A 22,787-nucleotide genomic window follows, 5' to 3' on the forward strand; every position below is an offset into this window, starting at 1 on the left:
GATTAAAAATTTGATTGTTGACACTGATAACCAAGTAAACTTGGCCTTGCAATTAGTATCAACTCCTTTCCTTGTATTAATTCGTCCAATTGTAGAAGACATGATATATCTTCAAGGCTGCTTTGGGTCTTGTACTTTTTTGTTATTATAAGAGCTAGAAATGCTTAGTGAGGAGGATAAAATGGCCTTTATCCGGTCCCAGTCTCTTTGAAGATGAGAGTGTATTTCGCTCTTTTGAATAGACTGGCTTTTTACAAGAGAAAAAAAAAAAAAAAAAAAAAAAAAAGATATGCCATGAGAATCGGGAATCAAACAAAAGAAAAGCAAGTTTATTTTAGGGAAGCAGTTTTCTGTACAGGAGTGTGGCCTACGCCAGCACTCTCCATGTGTCTATCTCTCTCCTCCTTAAAACAAGAAGGCAGAGATGTCTTTTCACATGGGGAGGAGAGAGATAGACTCATGGGAGTGCTGGCGTAGACCACACTCCCGGACAGAGAACTTTTTCCCTTTATTTTATTAACAATCATACAATAGATAACTATAAAAATAAAAGAAAGTTAACGATGCACTTTAACCGGACTATAATCTCCGTTTGGCTTTGACATGTGTCATCCAACCACACTGTTGGAGGAGAGTAGCTACCCTCTTTGGCAGAGGAGATGATCCGGACCTTCCCCCCCAAAAAAAAAAAAAGAAAGAGGTAAAGGCAGAACATTTTTTAAATAAGAAAAAACGATGTTGGCTCCCTGAAGAGGAGCTCTATCCTCCGATCTCCCAACCACTGGTGTTTGAACTCTTGTCATTCCCAGCTCCACAACATCGTGTGCAGGAATTTAATTCACGGTAACGGGACTGATATTGGCCACTGGCAAAACCAATACTGATATCGATACATCAATCAGATATTGAATCATAGCACCATTTTTTCATTAAAAAAAACCATCATACGATCCGTATTGATCAAGTATCAGTATCAATCACGTCAATACCTAACAGCGACACAGATCGGTCACCAATACTGATTCCTAATCCCTGATGGTGTGATTAGAGTGTTAGTTACAAAGAATTTTCCATTGGTAAAAATAAGAGTGTTCGTTACAAAGAAATTAAAGGAAAAAACTTTTGTTTTGATCATAAAGTTCATTCAAAGTGAGAATGGATGCTGCACAGATGGAATCCAAGTCGGTCAATAGCATAGCCATTATTTACCAGATCGCCGCTTTAATGACAGTCACTCTACTGGATTCCATCTGTGCAGGATCTGGCGTACTAGAATGGGTCTCATACAAGAACCTGATCCAACCTCTTCAAAGGTCTAGCCCTAGAACCAAAACACTGCCTTATGAGGACTCAAAAATAGAAATATCAATTGCAATAAATCGTGATATCCACATTATAATGAATCAAAAAATACTGATTACATCCGTCAATGAGCTTCAGTAGGTTTCACTACTCAAAAACTCCCCCAAGGGTGAGACTATGAACTTTGAAAGCCTAAGCCCCTAGACCAGAACCTATGTTACAAAAATGATGGTATAATAAACAAACTTGAGCTTAAGACTACAAAATACCTTCACAAAGGAAGATCAGCTGATCGAATTTAGAGCTGGCCTCAAGAGTGAGTGTTTGTAGTTTAAATGAGAGAAGGATTTGTTACCATCCCTACAAGCCAACCTCCTGATGCAAACCCTTGTCATGTACTAATAACACCTGCGACCCAGGGAACAATCACTGGTGCAGTTGGGTGGGAATTTCTATAAGATTCGGAGTACTTGTTTTTGAAGCTCAATCGAGGTTTTTCTGCCTGTATTTGACAATGAGAAAAGGACAACCGATTAGGTTAAATATAAAGAGAAATTCAAAGATGATGGGAATCCATAATAAGAAGAACGGGCTTAAAACATTAGATAGGCTTATTCATGAAAAATCATAGACTGCACAGAATAAAAGTGCCTAGAATGTTAAGTAGGCTTATTTACAACATATCTAGATGGTAGTAGGTCTGTAAATGAACCGGATATTATCTCGATCATTCAGATCCAGCCAGTTTGTTCGGATATGGATGTCTAGATACAGATACACTGAAATCATATCCGATTAAGATCGGATGCATTTATAACATATCCTATTCATAACAATTGGTATGACAACTGTATAAAATTGTTGATATAAGGTTTTATATAATGGCATTTAACATAATGAGAGGGGTATTATGGGGAGAGATTTTAAAATGGAGTAAATAAGTAAAAACAAGTGTAAAAATTGCAGGTAAATGAGGATTAAAACATAGGCAATTTTAACCGTATATCCGAATACGGGATTTGAATTTGGACATGCCTTTTCAAATCTGTCAGATATCGGATATCCAATTGATTAAACGAACAAAATACGAGTATAGCAATAAACGGCCAGTATCTGGTCCGTTTACAGCCCTAGATGGCTGTTATTGTGATGGAATATTAGGATAACACTCATGCAGTGGGATAGAACCCTATGGAGACGGTCTGTGGATACCTTGGAGACACTATTAAAATATCACATAAGAATTTCCAAGTTGTGGATGTCAACCTTTAGCTTGTGAACTATGACGAAGTCTTAAGTCCTGGCTGCTGTGAGAACTAAAAGGTTTTTAGTGGCTCCAAAAATGAATGTTGCCACAATCAAATGCTAGTGAGAAGTCACCAAAAATCTTCTCAAGAACTTGTTGGTAAGGTAGTGAATTACATTCTCCATTACTCTGTTCTCATACACAGGAATACGTCCGTGGAGGAGACAGACAACTCAGAAATACTACCTGATTTTATGTAATCACCTGGCTAGTATTCTCACCCAAGTACATGCAGGTATTACCCAGACCACTCAACTAGGTCCTCCCCTGACAACACTGCTTACGAATGATGCTCATGGAGATGCACAAACAGGAATTCAAATACAAAATCTAGATAAAGAGCATAATGAGGCTTTTTTTTTATGAGAAAGAACATAATGAGGCTGATGACCCTTTACCCATGCTCATAGCATTGAAAAACTTCGCTACACTACTGCAAATCATACAAAAGTACAAAACCAAGAAATCAATCATTATCAGTGTCTTAAAAAAAATAGAGTATGCAGTTATATCTCTAAGCAAGCAAAATTAAAAGGATTAAAAAAAATAAGAAATAATAAAGCCAAGCCTTACATATTTTAGCCAGCATTCCTGATGCTTGTGTTCATAAATATCAGGTGAATGGCACCCTGTCTCAGAAGGGCAATAAACCCATATATTGCATTTCAATTCACCCGGCTTTGCAAGTTTAGCCTGATCCAAGCAGGCCTGACAACAGTCAGCAGCACTTTCCTCATGGTTGGTCAGACCCCATCTGACAGCAGCCCCACCATAATCTGTATGAATCTCAGCATGGCATTCAGGTGGAATCCGCCGGCCAGGTATAATTTGATCCTCTGAAGAAAGAAGAGTCAAAGAAGTAAATATACATTCAATATTATAATACACGAATGTAAAGATGCCAAAAACCATATTAAGTATGAGGCATGCTGATGGAGATAAAACATAGAATTGATCCTATTTAGGGGAAATAAGCCTTGGGCTGGGTTATATATGTGTTGGGCCTTTAGTCCAATGGGTTTTCTATGTAATATGTTGTTTTAATGGGCCTAAATTATGAGTAGGAGGTAGGAATACGGAATTTACTTTATCAGGTTAATTTGAGATATTTTACTTCATTCACTAATTGTTATTTCCTTGGTGGTTAAGGATAAGATAAGAGTCTTGCCTAAATAGAACTCCAATTCCTACATTGGATAGAGTTTTAATTAGAGAAAATTACCTGATTAGCCACTATTAAGTTTGTGTTTACAAAATTAGACATTAACTGTTTTAGTTAACAAAATTAACTAAAAATAAGTTTGGGTTTACAAAATTAGCCAAAATAGGCCAGTATGTTTTTTGATGGTTTTACCCTTCCACCTCCCCCTCTCCGATCATCATCTGCAACCTCTCCACCACTGCAATCCTCCCACACCTGCTGAGAATGCATACTTTACCTCTCTGATTTTGATCATCGATATGCCACTGATATGGAGAGCCACACTGAAAATCTTTGTTTCCTGAGAATTGGAAAATTGATCTTTTATCATATTTAGCGAGTAACTAGGTTAGCATGAGATCTGAAAGTCCACTATAGTTATCAGTTGGAGGGGTTTGGATTGAGTCCAAAGGGATATGGGATAATGGACCGCAACAATTTTCCATTATTTGGAGTTTTGGGTTATCTGAATCCGTATTATTTCCAGTTTGGGAAACTTTAAAAATTCAAATTTTTTTAGTGGAGTCTCTATCAACTTAAGAATGATGCCATCACCCAGATCTATTTGATTTTTTGCTTCTTTCTAGACCTGGTGTTCTACACTGTAATTATATTTTGGTTTTCTCTTATTCCGCTGTTTTCAGTGTGTGAACTGTGAAGGGCTTTGATTTATGGGTGAGCGCACTTAGATCTATTGTTGAGTTTTTGGTAGATGATTGCATACAGAAGAGTTTTCGAAAATCTATTTCTCTGCTCTTGGCGTCCAGATCTTGTTTCTGTTCATTGGGGGTAAGCTGAATCGAGGGTAGAGGTAGGGTTGTGGGAAGAAAGAAGAAGCAGAAGGGCTTCGATTTATGGGTGAGCACTCATAGATTTGAGTTTTTAGTAGATGATTGCATGCGGAAGAGTTTTTTCTCTTCATTGGGGTCAGCCGAATCGAGCGGTAGGGCTGAGTTGTGGGAAGGAAGACGAAGAAGGGACAGGTGGGGGCACCCCTGCGGCGGGAGGAAGAAGATGATCGCCTCATTCATTGTCCTTTAAGGGTAAAATTGTCAAAAAAGAAGGAAACACACTGTATTGACTTGTTCTGTAAAACCAAACTCAACTTTGTCTCATTTTGTTGAACCAAACAATAAGAGGTTAGTTTGGTAAAAGGAAACCTAAAAGCGTGTAATCTTGTAATTTTCCCTTTTAATTATGTGGGGCACCTATTCCAACTAGTTAAGATGGACTTTTAGTTATAAGGGACATCTATTCCTTTTATGGATAGAGTTTCCTATTTCTTTCTTTCCTATTTCAAGTACACTTTCCTTTCTTATTGTAAATACACTTTTAGTTTCTATATATTGATGTAAGAGCAAAAGAGCTCTATATGTTTTTACTAATCAGGAAAATTTGCTTTTGCAGCCATTATGTTCTGTGGGATTCAGAATGCTCTGTGGTGAGAATGGGATGCAACAACCCTTGGAGGGATGCTATGGATGGTTAATGAGATGTCAGCCTAGCTCCAGGTGGGATGCTTGATCCATATTTTTCTTCTACTTCGACATTCTTCTAATCTTCTTCTTCGCTGTTTATTCCATCAATCTGGTCAGTAACTCCTTGTTTTTGTTCACTTATACCTTATATTTTGCTGCAGGAAATCCCTGTTTTTTAGTTTATACTGCTAAGAATTCAATTCTGATTTCATATATCCCAACGAGACCCTATTCTGAACCTTACCTACGGTATTAAAATTTGAATCTGCCTTCGGAACATTAGAGTCCTATCACTACTAGGATTTCTGATTTCTCAGGTTTGCTTACCTAACATTAGGTTGCTGTTATTGAATTTTGTTTTTCTTTAGAACTTAGATTTTCATTCCAATATTAATTCTGAGTTCTCTTACGTTGTGGATTAATTTAATACAACTACTTGCTGCCCTGAAGTCACCCCAATTACTGCTATCAGTTTTTAGTTTTGGAAAGTCCTATCCCAAATAGGATTCTTCTGTAACTTTGAATCAGACCACTGAATTAACTTCAGTTTTTGATATTCTGTTTTCTTTAATCTGAATAGAGTATTTGACCAGTTTTTGGACCATATACAAGCCCATCGATTTCAAGTTTTTATTTTTTTGTTTATTTATTTATTTTTAGGAATCTGGTTCTTTGTCTTCTTCACTGTGATTCTAGGTTTCAATTGAGTTTCTGATCCTAGTCACCTAGGCTATTAGAAACCCATCACATGCTAGAGGCAATCAGCCGTTGCAAATCTCCAAAGCTTCATGAAGGTAACACAAAGACCAAAAAACATATCAACATTTCCCGCGATTGGAGTGAAGGACAATGGAACATTAGAAATTAAAGACAGAAATTTAAAAAAAAAAGTTTAAAGAGCATAAAGAACTGATTCTTTACCAAGTTCTAGTTCTCTCTCAGGTTTATCATGATGTTCCTTGTGGACAATTTCACCAGGCATCCAAAGGCCAATTTTTTCAAGTAGCACAGTCCAATCAGACTCCAAAGCTCTTAAAAGCTTCTCTGCAGAGAAGATTTCAAAGTATACCAAACAACAGGATAATCAATTTTCTAGTACACAATAAACAGAAATGCAAAGAAGCATGTCCTTTCAAAGGAAAAAGACTATACGGGCTTCTTTGGCTGGAATGGTTGAATTCAAGGTTGCCTGTCCAAGAGTTAATTGTTTGACCTCTTGTAGTTTTTTCTGACGCCAGCTCTCCACTGCTTCTGCTTGTCAAAAATGGTTACCAAAAGAATTTGTAAGAATTTATAGAGAAAGAGAGAGACACAGAGAATAAGGAAAAGCAAAAAGTGCACAATATCTGCAACTTAAACATGAGTACGAGTATCCTACTATTGAAAGTTTCAGATTAATGGTGATTCTTTCTTTCTTTCTAAGAAATGGATATTCTTCTTCTGGGAAGTAAGGAAGGTAAATTCACATTTTTATACTGACATGTGCTTCCGCACTACGTCGAACAGTGCCTAATCACAAGTTAATCAAAACATCACATGCCCCAATTAGTTAGCATCAAGGGTGAACTTTTACTTTACAACGTCAACTGTTGGTCATTTCCCACATAACAAAAAATATGCCAACCATACAAAATATTTTGGATATTGTCTCCACAGAATCCAAATAAGACCTATCTGAAATTATTAGGATCAGCTATAAGAATCCTGTTCCGCAATACACTCTATAAAGAGCCATATCTTTGTTAGTTCATTAACATGCATATCCTTTCTCACCAGTCACCACTTCAACAAAGTCATTATGGGCCTAATCATGTTCTAATTCCCCTAACCTGCGTCATATCAATTCTTCCAACTGGCTTTGATAAACTTTAACGGCTTAGCAAACCAACATGTCAACACAACCCATCAAAAAAAAAAAAAAATTTGTCGACAAAATACAATACTTATTGAAATTGGACTATATGGGGATATTTGGAGTATGACTCCTTCCCAACCATAACATTCTGACAAATTACTTTTAAGTTTCTAATAGTTTATAACATCCTGACAAATCTGACAGTAAGTTTCTAGAATTAGTTTTTTTCACTGGATCAGTAAGATATATAACCCCACCAGAAAGAGATACATACCTTAAGAGCTAGTAGCGCACGCATGTTGCCATCATATTGGATGGGATAGCCATACCCATATCCTGGATTTCTTGAAGAAGAGTTGTTTCCGTGTTTCCCATAAAAATGCATGTATCCCCTATCCATATGTGCAGCCATTGTATATCTAATGCTTGTGGCTGAGACTCAGATCCTCTCATACCCATATCCTGGGTTTCTCAAAGAAGAATTGTATCTGTGTTTCTCATATAAATGCATGTATCCCCTAGCCATATCTGCAGCCATTGTCTCTCTAATGCTCATAGCTGAGACTCAGATCCTCTCAATATAGAGGTCCAGCATGTGTGTGTGTGTGTGTGTGTGAGAGAGAGAGAGAGAGACTGACGGAGTTCTAATATTTTGATCACTTGGCTGAACTTGATCAAGTTGCCCTCATCTAAGATCCAACATTTTATTTGTGCTACTCCTAAGGAGCCTCAAATACATTAATTTTCAAGCCTATCTTTCTCAGTCTTGCCACTAAACGATCCCAAAATCCTTGTCCAGCTCCATACTCCAACTGGATCCAACCACTGATTAAACAACTTCTAGGCCAAGAAAGTTATTCATACTTTAGTTTCATTTCTTCAATGTGTATCAGGTGGATTTCATCTAGATATGCCTCAACCTATTGAACTCTAGAAAAAAACATGGGGTCCTCAGGTACGTTTTGGGAGTTTGGAACACCAAAGTACCAGTACCCAATACTATTGATACAGGTACCTATAGATGGGTATCATAAGAAAGAAATACACAAATAATTGGACATGTTTCTGTATTTTTTTTAAATCAGCAAATTGAAAATTATTTCATTGTTATAATAAAGTTCTTTATGAATATGTGTATTATCATCAATTTATTTCATTGTTATAATAAATTCTTCTCTGTAATTTTTTTTACCAATGCTGATGCTTGTTCTTTCTCTTTTTTTTTTCTAATTCATACCGCTGCTCAGTGGTCACTGCTGTTCAGTATTCACCTTTTTTTTGCTGATAATCAAAATAAACTCACAGTTTACTCCTTACCGCTGTTCATCTCCTCCTCCTCTGTTTTTCATTTTCTTTTCTGCTCCCTCCATGAATGTGTTCCCATTACTGAATTGGAAATGCCAGATGTTATTAGGTTTATTGATTGTGGGGTTTATTGGTTAACCAATCTGTTTAACAGGATCATGAACGCAAGGAAGATGCTAAATAAATGGAGGAGAAGCATTGTAGTCCCGATCTACAAAAATAAAGGTGCTATCAAAAACTGTAATAACTAGAGAAGCATAAAGCTAATGAGTCACATTATGAAACTGTGGGAAAAGGTTATTGGAGCACGTTTGAGAAGAGAGACTCATATCTCGATGAACCAATTTGGCTTTATGCCAGGTAGATCCACAACAGAAGCTATCTACTTATTGAGGAGGTTCATGGAAAGATATAGAGATAGCAAGAAGGATCTCCATATGGTCTTTATTGACCTAGAAAAAGCCTATGACCGAGTCCCTAGCGATCTAATCCAACATGTTCTAGTGAAGAGCGAGGTGTCACATGAGGATGTCATTAAAAATATATATGAGGGCGTGGTGACCAGTGTGATCTGTGGGAGGTTGAGGTAAGGAATTCTCAATTACGATTAGGTTACATCAGGGTTCAGCTTTAAGTCCTTACCCATTTACGCTTATCATGGACGATCTAACCAAGAGCATTCAAGACGAGGTCTACTATAGTGTATGCCCTGCGCCGATGATATCGTTTTGGTGGATGAAACAAAAGAAGGGATTAACTCTAAGTCAGAGCTTTGGAGGTCAACCTTGGAAACAAGAGGCTTTAAGATTAGTAGAACGAAGACCGAGTATATGATGTGTGATTTTAGTCACACTGTGATGGATACTGATATGGTTCAAACATGGAAAGAGAACTCGGTCGAAACCTGTCGAAACTAAGACAAGTTGTGGGTGGAGTTAAAAAAGTTACTGGTTTCAGTTTCAACAGGTTTCGATCTTCTTCGACCGAAATAACCCATATTTCACAAGTTTTGACACTCGTGCCCATCGAAACTTGAGGAAATCTGGCTCGAAAATGGGACATAAAGTTATTTATGACAGAAACCAGACCAAAAACTAGGACAGAGACTTATTTATGCCTAATATCATTTACTTAAGATATTATTCATAAATAAGCAAATACCCCCTATTTGAATCCAATAAAATATTTAAAAAATCAAATTCCAAAAGGATAAAAAGTCAACCCTCCAGTTCAAGAACAAAAATTGGATTTTCAGCGGTAGGTGCAATTTTTCAGCTTTTAAATGTTGGGGTTTTTCTCAAATCTAAAAATTCAATAAATCTTAATACGGTAAAACATTGCTAAAAACCAAAAGTGCGGTAAAATATTCATTTTTTTATGTCTAAAAAATTATTTTCAATCAGTGCCATTTTGACAGCATTCGCCCACATCAAATTAACTTTGACTGGAACATAACTCTTTCAATATAAATCAGATTTAAGCAATCTTGGATTTGTTGGAAAGCTATCAAAGCAAAGCTTTCTAACAAATCCAAGATTGCTTAAATCTGATTTATATTGAAGGAGTTATGTTCTAGTCGAAGTTAATTTGGTGTGCGTGAATGCTATCAAAATGGCTCTGAATGAAAATAATTTTTTAGACATCAAAACAAATGAATATTTTACCACTTTTGGTTTTAGCAATTTTTACCATATTAAGATTTATGGAATTTTTAGATTTAAGAAAAACCCCTGCATTAGAAAGTTGAAAATTTCACCTACCGCCGAAATTCCAATTTTTATTCTTGAACTGGGGGGGTGACTTTTTATCCTTTTGGAATTTATTTTTTAACTATTTTTATTGGATTCAAATAGGGGGTATTTGCTTATTTATGAATAATATCTTAATTAAGCATTTACTTAAATGATATTTAGCATAAATAAGTGTCTGTCTTGACAACTATGATTCTGGGTACACTGTACATACACTAGTAAACTTGGGTGGGTCAAAAACCACAAGTAACATTTTGAGTTTTTTTTTTTTCCTTTTTTTGTGAAAATAGTTCATGCATTGTGTTTAAAATGTCAACAATAGGTTGTATACAAAAATCAGATAAAAAAAAAAGCATTTCTGGGCCTCGAAACCACCAACTCGAGTTGGCTAGGAAAAAATAAAAGGTTTCGACCAGTTTCGCCCATATCTCGGTTTCTGGCTGGTCGAAACCCGTGTTTTAGAACCTTGGGTGCGAATTGAGGAAAGAGAAATACCACAAAGTGACTATTTTAGATATCTGGGGTAAATCATAAACAAAGAAGGTGACATAGAGGATGATGTTTCACAGAGAATTAAAGTGGGATGGATGAAGTGAAGAGGTGTGTCCGGAGTGTTGTGTGACCGACATATTCCTTTAAAGCTTAAAAGAAAGTTCTATAGGACAATTGTACGACCGGCCATGATGTATAGAGCAGAATGTTGGGTAGTTAAGAAGTGTCATATTGATAAGCTTTGTGTAGCAGAGATGAGGATGTTAAAATTGATGTGTGGAAAACCAAGAATAACGTATGGAATGAACGTATAAGAGCGGACATGGGAGTAGCCCCGATCAATGACAAGCTCTGACAGAGTCATTTAAGATGGTATGATCATATTCAACGGAGGCCTAGAGACACCCCAGTAAGGATGAGTGATATGATTCCGATTAAAGGAGCTAAAAGAGCTAGGGGCAGGCCTAAAATGACTACAGGATACATGCATAGTCTAGGTCTCGAATAGAGCCTATTGGAGGGCAAGGATCCATTTAGCAAACCCCATTTCGCTGATATTCTCCTGATGTGCTGGGCTGTGCCTTTTTCCTCTTACTATCTTTCATCGTTCATCTTTCATTTTGCTATTTATTTCTCAACTTTCACTGGTCCTTTTTCATTTTTCATTGATCAGCTCTCTCCTTTTTGGTTAGGACTCGGTTTTCCTTACTTTGTTTGTTTGGATCCATGTAGCCAACCCCATTAAGCTGGGATAAGGCTGAGTTTGTTGTTTTAGATGTTATTAGGTCTATTCTTTGTTTAATGAGTTAATCATTCAACTGATAAGTGATATCTAGGAAAGCTGCTTTATGTGGTAGTGTGGTACTGAAAAGGCATTACTAATCCATCTGATTCTCAACGCAGGAGATCTCGTCAGTGGCTCCAATTGAATATTAGTGCTTCCAGCACTTTGACTCATCATGCATAGACTATTGCTATGTGACGGGCTTATATTATTCTTCTCTGTTACGTTACTTGAGTAGTTATGTAATCTTCTCTATTACGTGCCTACCTCCTGGCTCCTGCAGATTGCTAACCAGTGGAAGTTCAGGGGAGAGAGAGAGAGGATCAGGGCAGCTACTTCCCTGATTATTTATCAATATTTGGTAGTTGTACTTACTAAGTAAGGCCTCATTCTTCCTATTCTGGTTATATTTGTATAGTATATACCCTGTTCTTCTATGATCCTGTGCTGAACTAGTAACCTATTCTATCAATTTTTTTTACTATGAATCTATGATTATATATGCTTTTGGTGGTTAACTTGTTATTTACTTATTTGTTTAATAATAAATAATTTGATATTTTAATTAATTTATGATGTTCTGAAATCTGATTTCTGATGTAGTTTTGTCATTGTACTTTGTTGTTTGTAATCACTTTCATCTCAAGACCAGCACATTATTGATTGTTCATTATAGCAATGTACAATGGATGGTACTGTTGGTAGTAGTGGGGGTGATAATGCAAGCATTGCGGGGTATGATCTAAGCAAAGACCCAAAGAGGAAGGCCAAATCAAATGACCCAGGTGAAAGTATGGGTATTGGCCTGATCTTGTAGACAAACCTTGTCAAATGCAATCGGGGTGCAAGAAAGATTTAAAAGGGGGAATTAAAAAGTTAAAGCAGCATTTGGTGGGTGGATATGGAGATGTTGCTAAGTAAAGGCGGGCCTCGGTGCAATGATAAGGTTGCTCCATTGCGACCTAGTGGTCACGGGTTTGAGTTGGGAAACAGCCTCTCTGCGAAGCAGGGGTAAGGCTGCGTACATTATGACCCTCCCCAGACTCCACAGTGGCAAGAGCCCCGTGCATTGGGTACACCCTTTTTGCAGTGATTGTTGCAGAGATGCATGCAGCTATTATGCGCAAAAGAAGTTAGAAAGGGTTTTCAGATGGTGATGATGATGATGATCAGGGAGGAGAGACACATGTAGAGGTTGAAGAGCAAACTAAGTAGATACAGTCTAGTTCTGGTAGGTCTCAGTCTTCTACCAAAGTTTTTCAAAGCCCTGGGATAGTTGCTAAGAAAAAGAAAGCTATAATGATTCAGCCACAAGCAAGGGGTCCAATGGATGTGCTCATGTGAGACAGACCCCTGAACAAGTGCTTGCTGAGAGGTGGCTTAAAGATCCTACTCAGACTACAATAGAGAACCGGACTAGATCAGTAGCAGGAAAAAAAGAGTTGATAGTCACATTGCAGACTGGGTTTATCAATATGGAATTCCATTTAATGCAATTAAAGCAAAAATTGAAGTGATGGTTGAATCCATTGCACAATATGGGTCAGGATATAAGCCCTCTATATATCATGATGTGAGGGTTCCTTTGTTAAAGACGACAAAGTAGAGAACTGCAGAGATGAAGAAGAAACAAGAAGAGTACTAGAAACAGTATAGGAGCACTCTCATGTCTGATGGGTGGATGGACAAAAGAAGAAAACAATTCATTGATTTCCTCGTTAATTGTCCAGAGGGGACTTATTATATGGGTTTTGTTGATGCATCTAGTCATATACAAGATGTGAATATGTTGTTTCAGTTGATTGATAGCAAGGTTGAAAAGATTGGGAGGATTACGTTGTGTAGGTAATTACAAATAATGCAGTCAATTATAAAGCAGCCGGTGCATTGCTAATGCAGAAGAAGACTAAGCTATATTGGACTCCTTGTGCAGCCCATTGCCTTGACCTTATGTTGGAGGACATAGGTCATTTGAAAGCAAATAAAAAGGTGATAGCGAAGGCTAGAAGAGTAACAACCTTCATCTACATGCACACACGCCATCTTGATGCTATGAGACCCAAAACAAATGGGATGGATCATGTGAGGGCTGTTGTAACCAGATATGCAACTTCATTTCTGACACTTCAGAGAATATTAAAACATAAGGATGCCTTGAGACATTTGTTTATATCTGATGAATGGAAGAATTCTAATTTGTCAAAGACATTGGTAGGAAAGAAAGTGACTGAAACAGTGTTTACTACTACATTTTGGACTGGTGTGCAACATTGCCTTCAAGCATCAAAGCCACTTGTTGCTGCCTTGAGGATTGTAGGTGTTGATGAGAGGCCTTCCATGCCTGAAGTTTATGCTGCAATGGAAGAGGCAAAAGAAAATACAAGAAAATTTTGGGGACAAAGAACAGTTGTAGAGGAAAGCAATACATATGGTTAATAGGCGTTGGGAGTGTCAAATGCAGGGCCCACTGTATGTCGCTACACTGTTTCTTAATCCTGGACAGTTTTTTAAGTATAAGGAAAGTGATGACTATCAAATGATACAGACTCTATAGCTTGCTTTGAATAAAGTAACTGCAAGACTAGTGCATGATGTGTCTACACAAGACAAGATATGTACTCAGGTATATACTTACAGAAAAGCTCGAGCTTCTTTTTCGACAAATATGGAGATTAGACAATGGACAGTCATGAGTCCTAGTAAGCAACTAATTATTTTTCAATTTAAAAACTTTTTGTTCGTAGTTCATTTCTACTTTGTACAACAACAACAACAAACTCAGCCTTTATACCTACTTTGTAGTTTGTATGTTGAATTAGTCCAATTTTAGCTTATATATGTATACTTTATAGTTTCTTGGTGGAATACACATAGAGGTCTTGCTTTTGAGCTTACAAAGGTTGCGATGCATATACTAGACCTTTGTTGCTCCTCTATTGGTTGCGAGCGCAATAGGAGCACATTTGAGTATGTAAATAATTAGCAATTGCATCTATTTTAAATTTTTAGACTTTTAATTTTGTAATTAGTTTAATGAATTAGTGGAAGAATGACTTGGATATGATCTCTATTGCTTATGAATTCAGATTCACACCAAGAAGAGGAATAGATTGGAACAGCAACGTTTGAATAATCTAGTCTAAGTTCAATTCAATCGCTGCCTTGAAGAAAGATTTTGAGAAAAGCAAGACGAGAACATAAATTTGATCCACTAGTGCTTGATAAGCTGGACTAGAGTAGTGAGTAGATGGTTGGCTAGCCAATGGATGATTTAGTCCATCCCCAAGATGATCTCACATAAAGGCACTGCCAATAGAGCAATGGGGGCATCTACATCATTTGAGGGCCACAACCCACCAAGTAGAGCTCAAGCATCAACCTCTAGAGCCAATGTGTGCTATACAGGTCGTGGTAGTCTGGTAGAGGGAGGGTTGTTTGTTGAAGAGTCATCAGGATCAGATGCAGGAGATATGGAAGAAGAGTGATATAGATCGAAGCATGACCAGAAAAAAGTTTCTGTTCACGTGAACAGTGATTTGGGGGCTGATATGGGCAGCTGGCTTAGGGAGTTGATTTTTTGTATTATTTTTATTATTAGACACTTATTTAGTTTCCTATTTGAGTTGCAATCCTAATTGGGAATCCTAGTTCTGCTAGGAATTCTAGTTAAAGCCTAATTTCCATTTATAGGTTTTGATGTTTTATTAATTAGTTTCTTATTTAGATTAGGATTGTGTTGCTTTTGTAATTGGATTATTATAAATAAATATGCGGCTGAACAGAAAAAGAGATAGAGATTGAAGAGAAAAGAGCTATTGATGAAACTGTGAGATGCGGCAATGGTGAGATACCATGGGCTAAGATAGCTTATCTTATCCCCCCTTCTATATCCCTTTCTTCTTCTTTTCCTTATCTTTTTATGTTCTCCTTCATATGTAAACAGAAAATGGCAATAAAAGAGTTTTAGTTATTTAATTTCTGTTCTTTTATTGTATTGATTCTGCTGCAATTGATTTCTCGCTGGTTTCTCTGGTTCGAGGTCGATTTTTTGCATTAAGGAGAAAGGTGTGAATGACAACGACGTTGTCATAGATGACTTTGGTGAAAGGGCAATTGAAACTACGGGACAGCAGCAACAAGAACAACTGCCAGATGTTGATTTCTTTGATGATATGAATTAAATCACATCTATTTGGATTTTGGATATGTATGGATATTTAATTATCATTTAATCTTTCTTTTGATATGTACGAGACAGCAACCTATCATTTGATCTTTCATTATGGATTTTGGATTTTGGATATGTATGGGGCAATAGCCTATCATTTGATCTTTCATTATCGTATCCGTTTCTGAATGCATATCTCAGATTTAGATTCTGTTATGCTCAGTGCTGTTAACTGCTGCTCTTCACTGATCTGATTCATATATACTCCTTTTACTCTATTCAAGTTGCTATCAAGATTCAGTAACAGGTTAACATATCATTTGATCTTTCACTATCATATATTAATATCTGTTTCTGAATACATATCTCAATTCTCACATTCAATTTCTGTTTTGCTCTTCATTGATCTGATTCATATATCCTGCTTTAGAGTTAATATCCATTGATTTTAAACTTGAAATTCAGATATTAGTTACTGAATATCTCTCATCTGATTCTGATTAATTAGCTCCAGATCCATATTCTGTGGTAAATAAGAATTATTTTGTCAATCTCATTCAAGTAAATCTGATTTCTGACTTGATGTGACTTAATATTAATTTTTTATGATATAATGTACACATTGTAGTATACAGTATACTAAATAATGTTACTAAAGAGGGGAGCGGAATTAACACAAGCATGGGAACCTTGGTCGCCTAATCGCTTAGGCAGCCCTCCACCGCCTTGGGTCACCATGATAACTATGGTTTGGATTCAATAAAGTTGGAGATTACGTACCTGTTCACAAATTATCCTGAGCTTTGGAGCCTCAGTTAGGTGGCGGGATCGATTGCAAGTTATCTGGATTATTGCCTCTGGTTCTCTTATCACAATGAAGAAGAAGACCTGGTATCTTTTTTTTTTTTCACTCAACACCATTTTTCCCTTCTTCCCAAAATATCCCTCCTTTTCCCAAACCCTAGTTTTATCCTCTCTTTTTTTAATTCCAGTACCTCTCATTTATAAATCCGCCTCCATTCACGTACAATACATAACAAATTCTTTCTTTGGTAGCTTTGAACTTTATTAAATTACAGAATTGCCATCACCTATTATTGAGTTGTGTAGTATCCGGGTGGGCCCATAACGATTCTAAACGAGGTTTTTGAACTAAGGATTGCATCACTTATGTTTTATTCTCTCTTCTTCCTCTCCCTTCCCTTCCATCAATTTGATTTCTTCCCTTAACAACGCAGTTACTTCCTTTATTTAAGATCTTATCACAGATTTGATCATTGGGCCTGCTTGCATCTAAGATCCATGATCTGGATTTTATGATTGCATTACATAACCAACTAAGCCTCATTACTACCCATATATTACACTGCCGTAGTATTTTTATGAATTGTTCTGCGCTACTTGTCCTATCTTGCAAACGAGGTATCAATTTTCACAGCATAGTTGTCAAGGGGTCGTCTAGGTGTTCAGGCGCTTGACAAAGTGTTGGGTGGTCTAACGCCAATGTGTTTGCAAAAGGGGCACACCTTGTAACACTAAATGTCACCTAGGCGTCTAAATCAGTGCCTAGGTCCACTTTGGGTATTGGGCGGGTGAGTTAAGGGCTGTATGGCAACATTTCTATTCCAAATTAGTATTTCTGAGTCAAAAGTACTTTTTTATGTTTCTGTTAATTTGGAATACTTCTGTACAAAAGAATTATTGTATGATAAAACTGTAAAAAAAGTATTTCAGCCACTAAAAAAGAACAGAAGCACATATGGAATGCATATTAACAAAAGTATTTCTTCGGTTAGTACCAAATTACATAAAATGTCATGCTACACATATTTTCATTACTCGTATAATTGAGAACATTATTTAGCCACATAAGCAAGATCGTCAAATGTATCAATCAAACGCATGTGGTGGAGGTCGAGATGGAGATGGTGGTGGTGGAGGTGGTGGAGGTAGAGGATGTGATGGTGGTGGAGGTGGAGGGTTGAGAGTCCTTAATATCGGGCTTTTTTGTTTTAACTTTTGGCTTCTGTTTTTTTTAAGCTTCTTCAAACTGTTTTTCAAATGGCTATAAGAAGTGTTTTTTTCACTCAGATTCGTTTCAAAATACCATAAAAACAGACTGTCCAACACATAAAAGTCCTGTTCCACAGAAATACAAAATCAGAAGTGTTTTTTTAGCGTTGCCATACAGCCCCTTATTGTGTAACATTTTTTTCAATAAACTGATTCTATTTCTAACCTTTCAATTGGTTTATGTACATGTTCTAATTGAGGTGAGAAGAAGCATGGAATCAATGTTAAAAAAAACCGACAACCCTAATCTGAATCGAGTTCTATTTCCTTCTCATCAGTTCCTTTCCTTCATGGGTCTTTTAAGCCATGCAAAAGAGAGAACTGAAGTCTTTTCCCCCTTTTTTCTACAGTCATCTTCTTCTTCCTCTCCTCCTCCTCCTCCTTCTCCGGGTCCTGCCTTCTTGTTTAATTATTTGTTGTCCATTACTCCACTTAACAGTCCTTTGCATTTGATATTGAGATCAATGTCTTCCCAGACATGGCTCCCACAAAAATGGACCTTTTCTTTTGTTTAATATTCTATTTTACTCAACGGTTCCCAGTACTGATTGCAGAACTTAGGTGAAGAAAGCAAAAATACTTATTTGTGCGAAACCAATAGGAAAATTGTGGTTTCCAATGCGATGAATCAAAAGAGTAGGAAATGTTAATATAAAAAAGAGGTTAAATTGAAAATTAAAATTAGCTTTTAATCAGGTAGGTGATCCATGAATTTGAAACATAATGACTCAAGAAGTTGGTTGAGAACCATACAAGGGGTAAAAAAGGGGTATCAGACATTTAAGCCAATTCTGTTTGTTTTTTTTTTTTTTTGGGATAGATTAAGTCAATTCTGTTTCTCAATGGTAGACATCAATTTCATAATAACTAATATGCTATGTTCTTTTTTCAATTGAAAATAGAAAGTGGAAAGAAAAGGTGGAAATGAGATGCTTTATTCAGAACATATATAAAAATCAGATACAATGTATCAAACTTTGATTCTTTCCTGTAATAAAATGTTCAATAGGTTGAAGTCTGAATTCTGTAAGTGTTTTCAAAATTTATTAGTTTATTTGTTGTTCTGCAATTCGCATTCTCACTGGCTTTACTTGCGGTTTATAATATATGTTCATGTTGAGAGTGTTGGAATGATATTGATTACACTTCTCATTTTTTCATTCTTGAATTCAACTTAAGAAACTATTAGTTTTTAACATATTGAATTTTCTATTTCTGTAATGGCCTGTTAATTAATTGATGTGTGTGTAGCTTACTAACTTTAATGGGCTATATTAAAAAATAGTAGGGCACCTAGAAAACACCTAGGTGGGCAACTTATCTCCTAAGCGCTTAGGCGGCCCTCCAACACCTAGGTTGACTAGGCGCCATGACAACTATGTTTCACAGGGTTCAAATTGTATATGTGGCAGTAGGTAGTGGTCCAAAAGGTATCACATCATCCTCTAAAGTTGCAATTTCAGTCCAAATCTAGACGTGTGTAGTACTGATGAAATAAAGGGTATCTCAACCTCAAAATACAAAGCCAAGCTAACCTCTGTTTCAAGTGGGATTTATACTGGGAAATCATGTTTCTAATGACTAAGCTGCACTTAATTGAAGCATCATAAAAACCAACGAAATATCAGATCATATGTGTGTTTTATAAATTCTACTATATAAATTATTCAGTAGTCTATTGTCATCCAGAAGCACCTCTCAATCTCCATACGCTGCAAACATCAAAGCTGAAGTTGAACTTGCATATTCATGCTGAAAACATGCTCTTTCCAATAAAGGAATTTAATTCATGGATATTTATCATTTAATCTTATATCATTTTACAATGATATAGCAAAGTCTTCTATGACTCTGGTTGTCAATTGTGATGCTATAAGATCCACAAAATCAAAATAAAAGAGCTAAGCTTTTTTAATACATCTAAAAGCAAAAAATTTGGCTTTTTAAAATTTTTGTAATGAATAGAAGTTCCATTTCATATTTTATGCCTCAACGTAATCCCATGCTGACCCAAGAGATACCAACTTGTCCCAAGGAGAAAGCAAGAAGAACCATACCTCCATATAAGCAACACAGTAATGCACCCATAAAGGTCAAATAATAAATTTGACCAGCGACCCTTAAGCACAAGTATGACATAGGAACCATTGGACATTGACCCTCCCGATGAATAGAAATAATGATTCTCATAGATTAGCTATTAACTAGAAGCTTGAAATGATGGTAAAGCCAATCTGAACAAACGACAGTAATTATCCCCCTTGTAAACAATAATGAATTCTTATAACGATAAGTGGCATCACCAGTTTACTTTGCAGTTCAACTTGATGAATTGTAAAGCATTCAAGCCACATTTCCATACAAAGAAAAGCAATGGCAATGACCCAAGTGCAGGTGAAATTAAATAAAAATTAAGCACACCCACCTTGCTGTTCACTCACATTTGCATTAGCGTTCAGCCCTTTCAACTTCTGTCGAATCTCCTTATTAATTAGCTGCTTCACAGGTAGAGACAATTCTGGTGCCCTTTTTTGTCTGGAAAATTCCTTTTTAATATCCCTCACCTTTTACAAGCAGAAAAAAATAGAACAAAATCAAATCTTATTGACACAATAACTCAAAGTCCACAATTCCTTGGGCCTCTAGAAAAGGGGTTTACAAAAAACATGAAGAAAATTTTCTAAATAAAGAGAGGAAAAAACAAAATGGAACTCACCAATCTAACAAGTTCTATGGGTTCTGATGCCTTTCGAACCCGAATCGAATCATCCATTCTCTTAATTTGATCTTGAGTGAATTTACCGTCTGCCAAAAGACAAAGCCCTTTCATCGGAATAGCAACGGACAAAGAAGGATAACAGAAATAATAAAGTGGGTTCGTTCAGTGGAAGCAAACTGCGCCCACAAGCCAAATTTAGCCAATCCGTTCTTCAAGAAGATCCAAATTAAACCCAGAAAAGGCGAAATATATATAGGTTAAAAATTGAAAACGCGAGATGGGGACCTTGTGGTGAAACCTAACCATCTAGTCTGGAAAGACTAACCGTTGGAATCGGCATTGTTGTAATAGATGTGGAGGGAGCTGTAGAGAAAATGCAGAATGTAAAAAGCAGCGACGATGTTGATGGAGCAGATGACAACAGTGGTTCGCCTGTAAGAGCAACACTTCCCTCTGCCTTCTCCCCTCACCATCTCTCTTCTAGGTCTTCTTCTTCTTCCACTTGGGCTGCCTTCATCCCATCATCTCTTCTTCATATAACTCTGCTTCTGCTTCGGTCAACAACACTGCAAATCCTTCATTCCCAGATTCCCGGTGGTGTCGGAGATGCTCCCCTCAGCTTGGTTTTGATTCCAAAAGAGGAGATCGGTTGGGCAGAACAAAGAGCGACGGACGAATCGAACAAATAGTAATTGGAGGTCTATATAAAACTCCTATTCCTACATTGGCTGTTTTTACACTTTTGATTCCTCCTCTCGTCACTCTGGAATTGTGGCGATATTTTGGTATTCCATCAAAATCGTAATCTCTGCATAGAGATTCGTGCCAACACGCGCTTCGGAATTGATGTTGCGACCTGTGAATGGTATCAGACTTTATTTCGTAAGAATGTCAGAGAAGGAAAAAATCAACCTTAATAAATTACGCTTAGTTATTAGACAGATGTCTTTTATTTGTTTCCATATTTTCATATTGGAAATTTTTCTCTATTCTATATTTGTCTTAAATTTATTCAAATTCTTAATCCCTCTTGGCTATTATAGTCTTAAAAATTATTTTTTCCTCTCGTCCCAAACAATTTTTGGTATCATTTTTTTATTTTTATTTTCTGACAATTCTTCTTATGTTTGATATTTTTTTTTAAACTTGTTTTTATTTAAAATAAATAAAAATACCTCAAAAATCATAATCATAATGTATTCGAGTCTATTATGAATTATGACAAAAACTTGTTTTTCATTCATTTTTTCGTTCAAGTTAATAAGCACATGCTCATAAGACTCAAAAAATATAAGGTAAAATATATATTTGTTTAAAGTGTTATGATCCTTTCAAAGATCAACAAGGCAATCTGATCACCGAATTTCCTGATTCGCGGATCTTGATCAATTTCAATTTTTCATTCGACTAGGCACATTTTAAATTTTGCGAACCTCTTGACCAAAGGATGTATAATTTTGATACACAAAAAAGAAACAATCATCTCCTTAGCTTTGAGGATCTTGTAATATTGAAAGTAAGCCTCCTTAACCAAAACCCATTTATTTTTGTCTCTTATACAAAACCATCTATCTTATCCTCTATCTTCTACCAAAAGAAAGAAAAAAAAAACTTGTCCTCCATCATTTTACTTAGTAGCCATCGTGAAACCCCACTTAAAAGTTAAAAGGTTCCTCTTTGACATTGCTTGATTGTAACGTCATCAATAAATCTGAAATAATATCAGTGGGAGAAGTTTCCACATCTAAAGTTGGCATCGATGACACCAGCCCCCACATCAATCGAGTTCTTTCACACGTAGGTCCCTTTGGCATTGCAATGCCATCGGAACTAAGGCTTTTCCTCTTGCTTGGACATTGGTCTCCGTCTCGTTGGAGAGGTCGTAGCCTGTCGCTAGCATCGATCCTCTTTTAGGTAAAACGGCATTTTTGTACTTTGTTATAATTTTGGTCCACGGAAAAATGAAAAATGGGATTAAGAAAGAAGATGGGTGGAGAGATTATCTCTTTTCCCACCACATAAAAAATGTTATGAAAATTATTTACACATAGGTCGAATACCAAACAGTTTTTTATTCTATATTCTTTTATATCTAGTAGCTATCAAACAGTTTTGTTTATCAAAAATGATTTTTATTAACAACTTCTTTTAAATAGGCTATAAACAAAATGAAAAATTATACCAAAAAGACCCCAAGGGTATATTTGTTTCCATGTTTTCATATTGAAAAATTTTCTCTATAGTCTATATTTGCGTTATAATTTATTCAAATTCTTAATCCCTCTTGGCTCTTACCCTCCTTAATTTTTTTTTCTTCCATCCCAAACCTTTTTTCTGATTTTTCCTAAAACAA

At 36.4% G+C, this 22,787-nt stretch overlaps 1 protein-coding gene across 1 annotated transcript; it reads right to left on the reverse strand.

Annotated features, from left to right (window-relative positions):
* Nucleotides 1-1,354: 1,354 nt before the first annotated feature.
* On the reverse strand, nt 1,355-21,009 carry LOC122660156. Its single transcript, XM_043855342.1, has 7 exons — nt 20,760-21,009; nt 20,432-20,520; nt 20,141-20,279; nt 6,440-6,538; nt 6,209-6,331; nt 3,182-3,444; nt 1,355-1,804 (listed from the first exon to the last, which is right to left on the reverse strand). The coding sequence occupies exons 1-7, from the start codon at nt 20,905-20,907 to the stop codon at nt 1,694-1,696; spliced, it is 972 nt and encodes a 323-aa protein (XP_043711277.1). The 5' UTR covers nt 20,908-21,009; the 3' UTR covers nt 1,355-1,693.
* Nucleotides 21,010-22,787: the final 1,778 nt, after the last annotated feature.

This window comes from Telopea speciosissima, chromosome 4, assembly GCF_018873765.1.
Source record: "Telopea speciosissima isolate NSW1024214 ecotype Mountain lineage chromosome 4, Tspe_v1, whole genome shotgun sequence".
In the NCBI taxonomy this organism is placed as follows: Eukaryota; Viridiplantae; Streptophyta; class Magnoliopsida; order Proteales; family Proteaceae; genus Telopea; species Telopea speciosissima.

Excerpts from the sequence above, each read along its gene's own strand:
- LOC122660156 (XM_043855342.1), bottom strand. The coding sequence starts at position 20,907 with ATGGTGAGGGGAGAAGGCAGAGGGAAGTGTTGCTCTTACAGGCGAACC. Across the intron at positions 20,280-20,431 it reads CCATAGAACTTGTTAGATTG|GTGAGGGATATTAAAAAGGA; the intron begins GTGAGTTCCATT and ends TGCTTGTAAAAG. Across the intron at positions 6,332-6,439 it reads CATTCCAGCCAAAGAAGCCC|AGAAGCTTTTAAGAGCTTTG; the intron begins GTATAGTCTTTT and ends TCTTCTCTGCAG.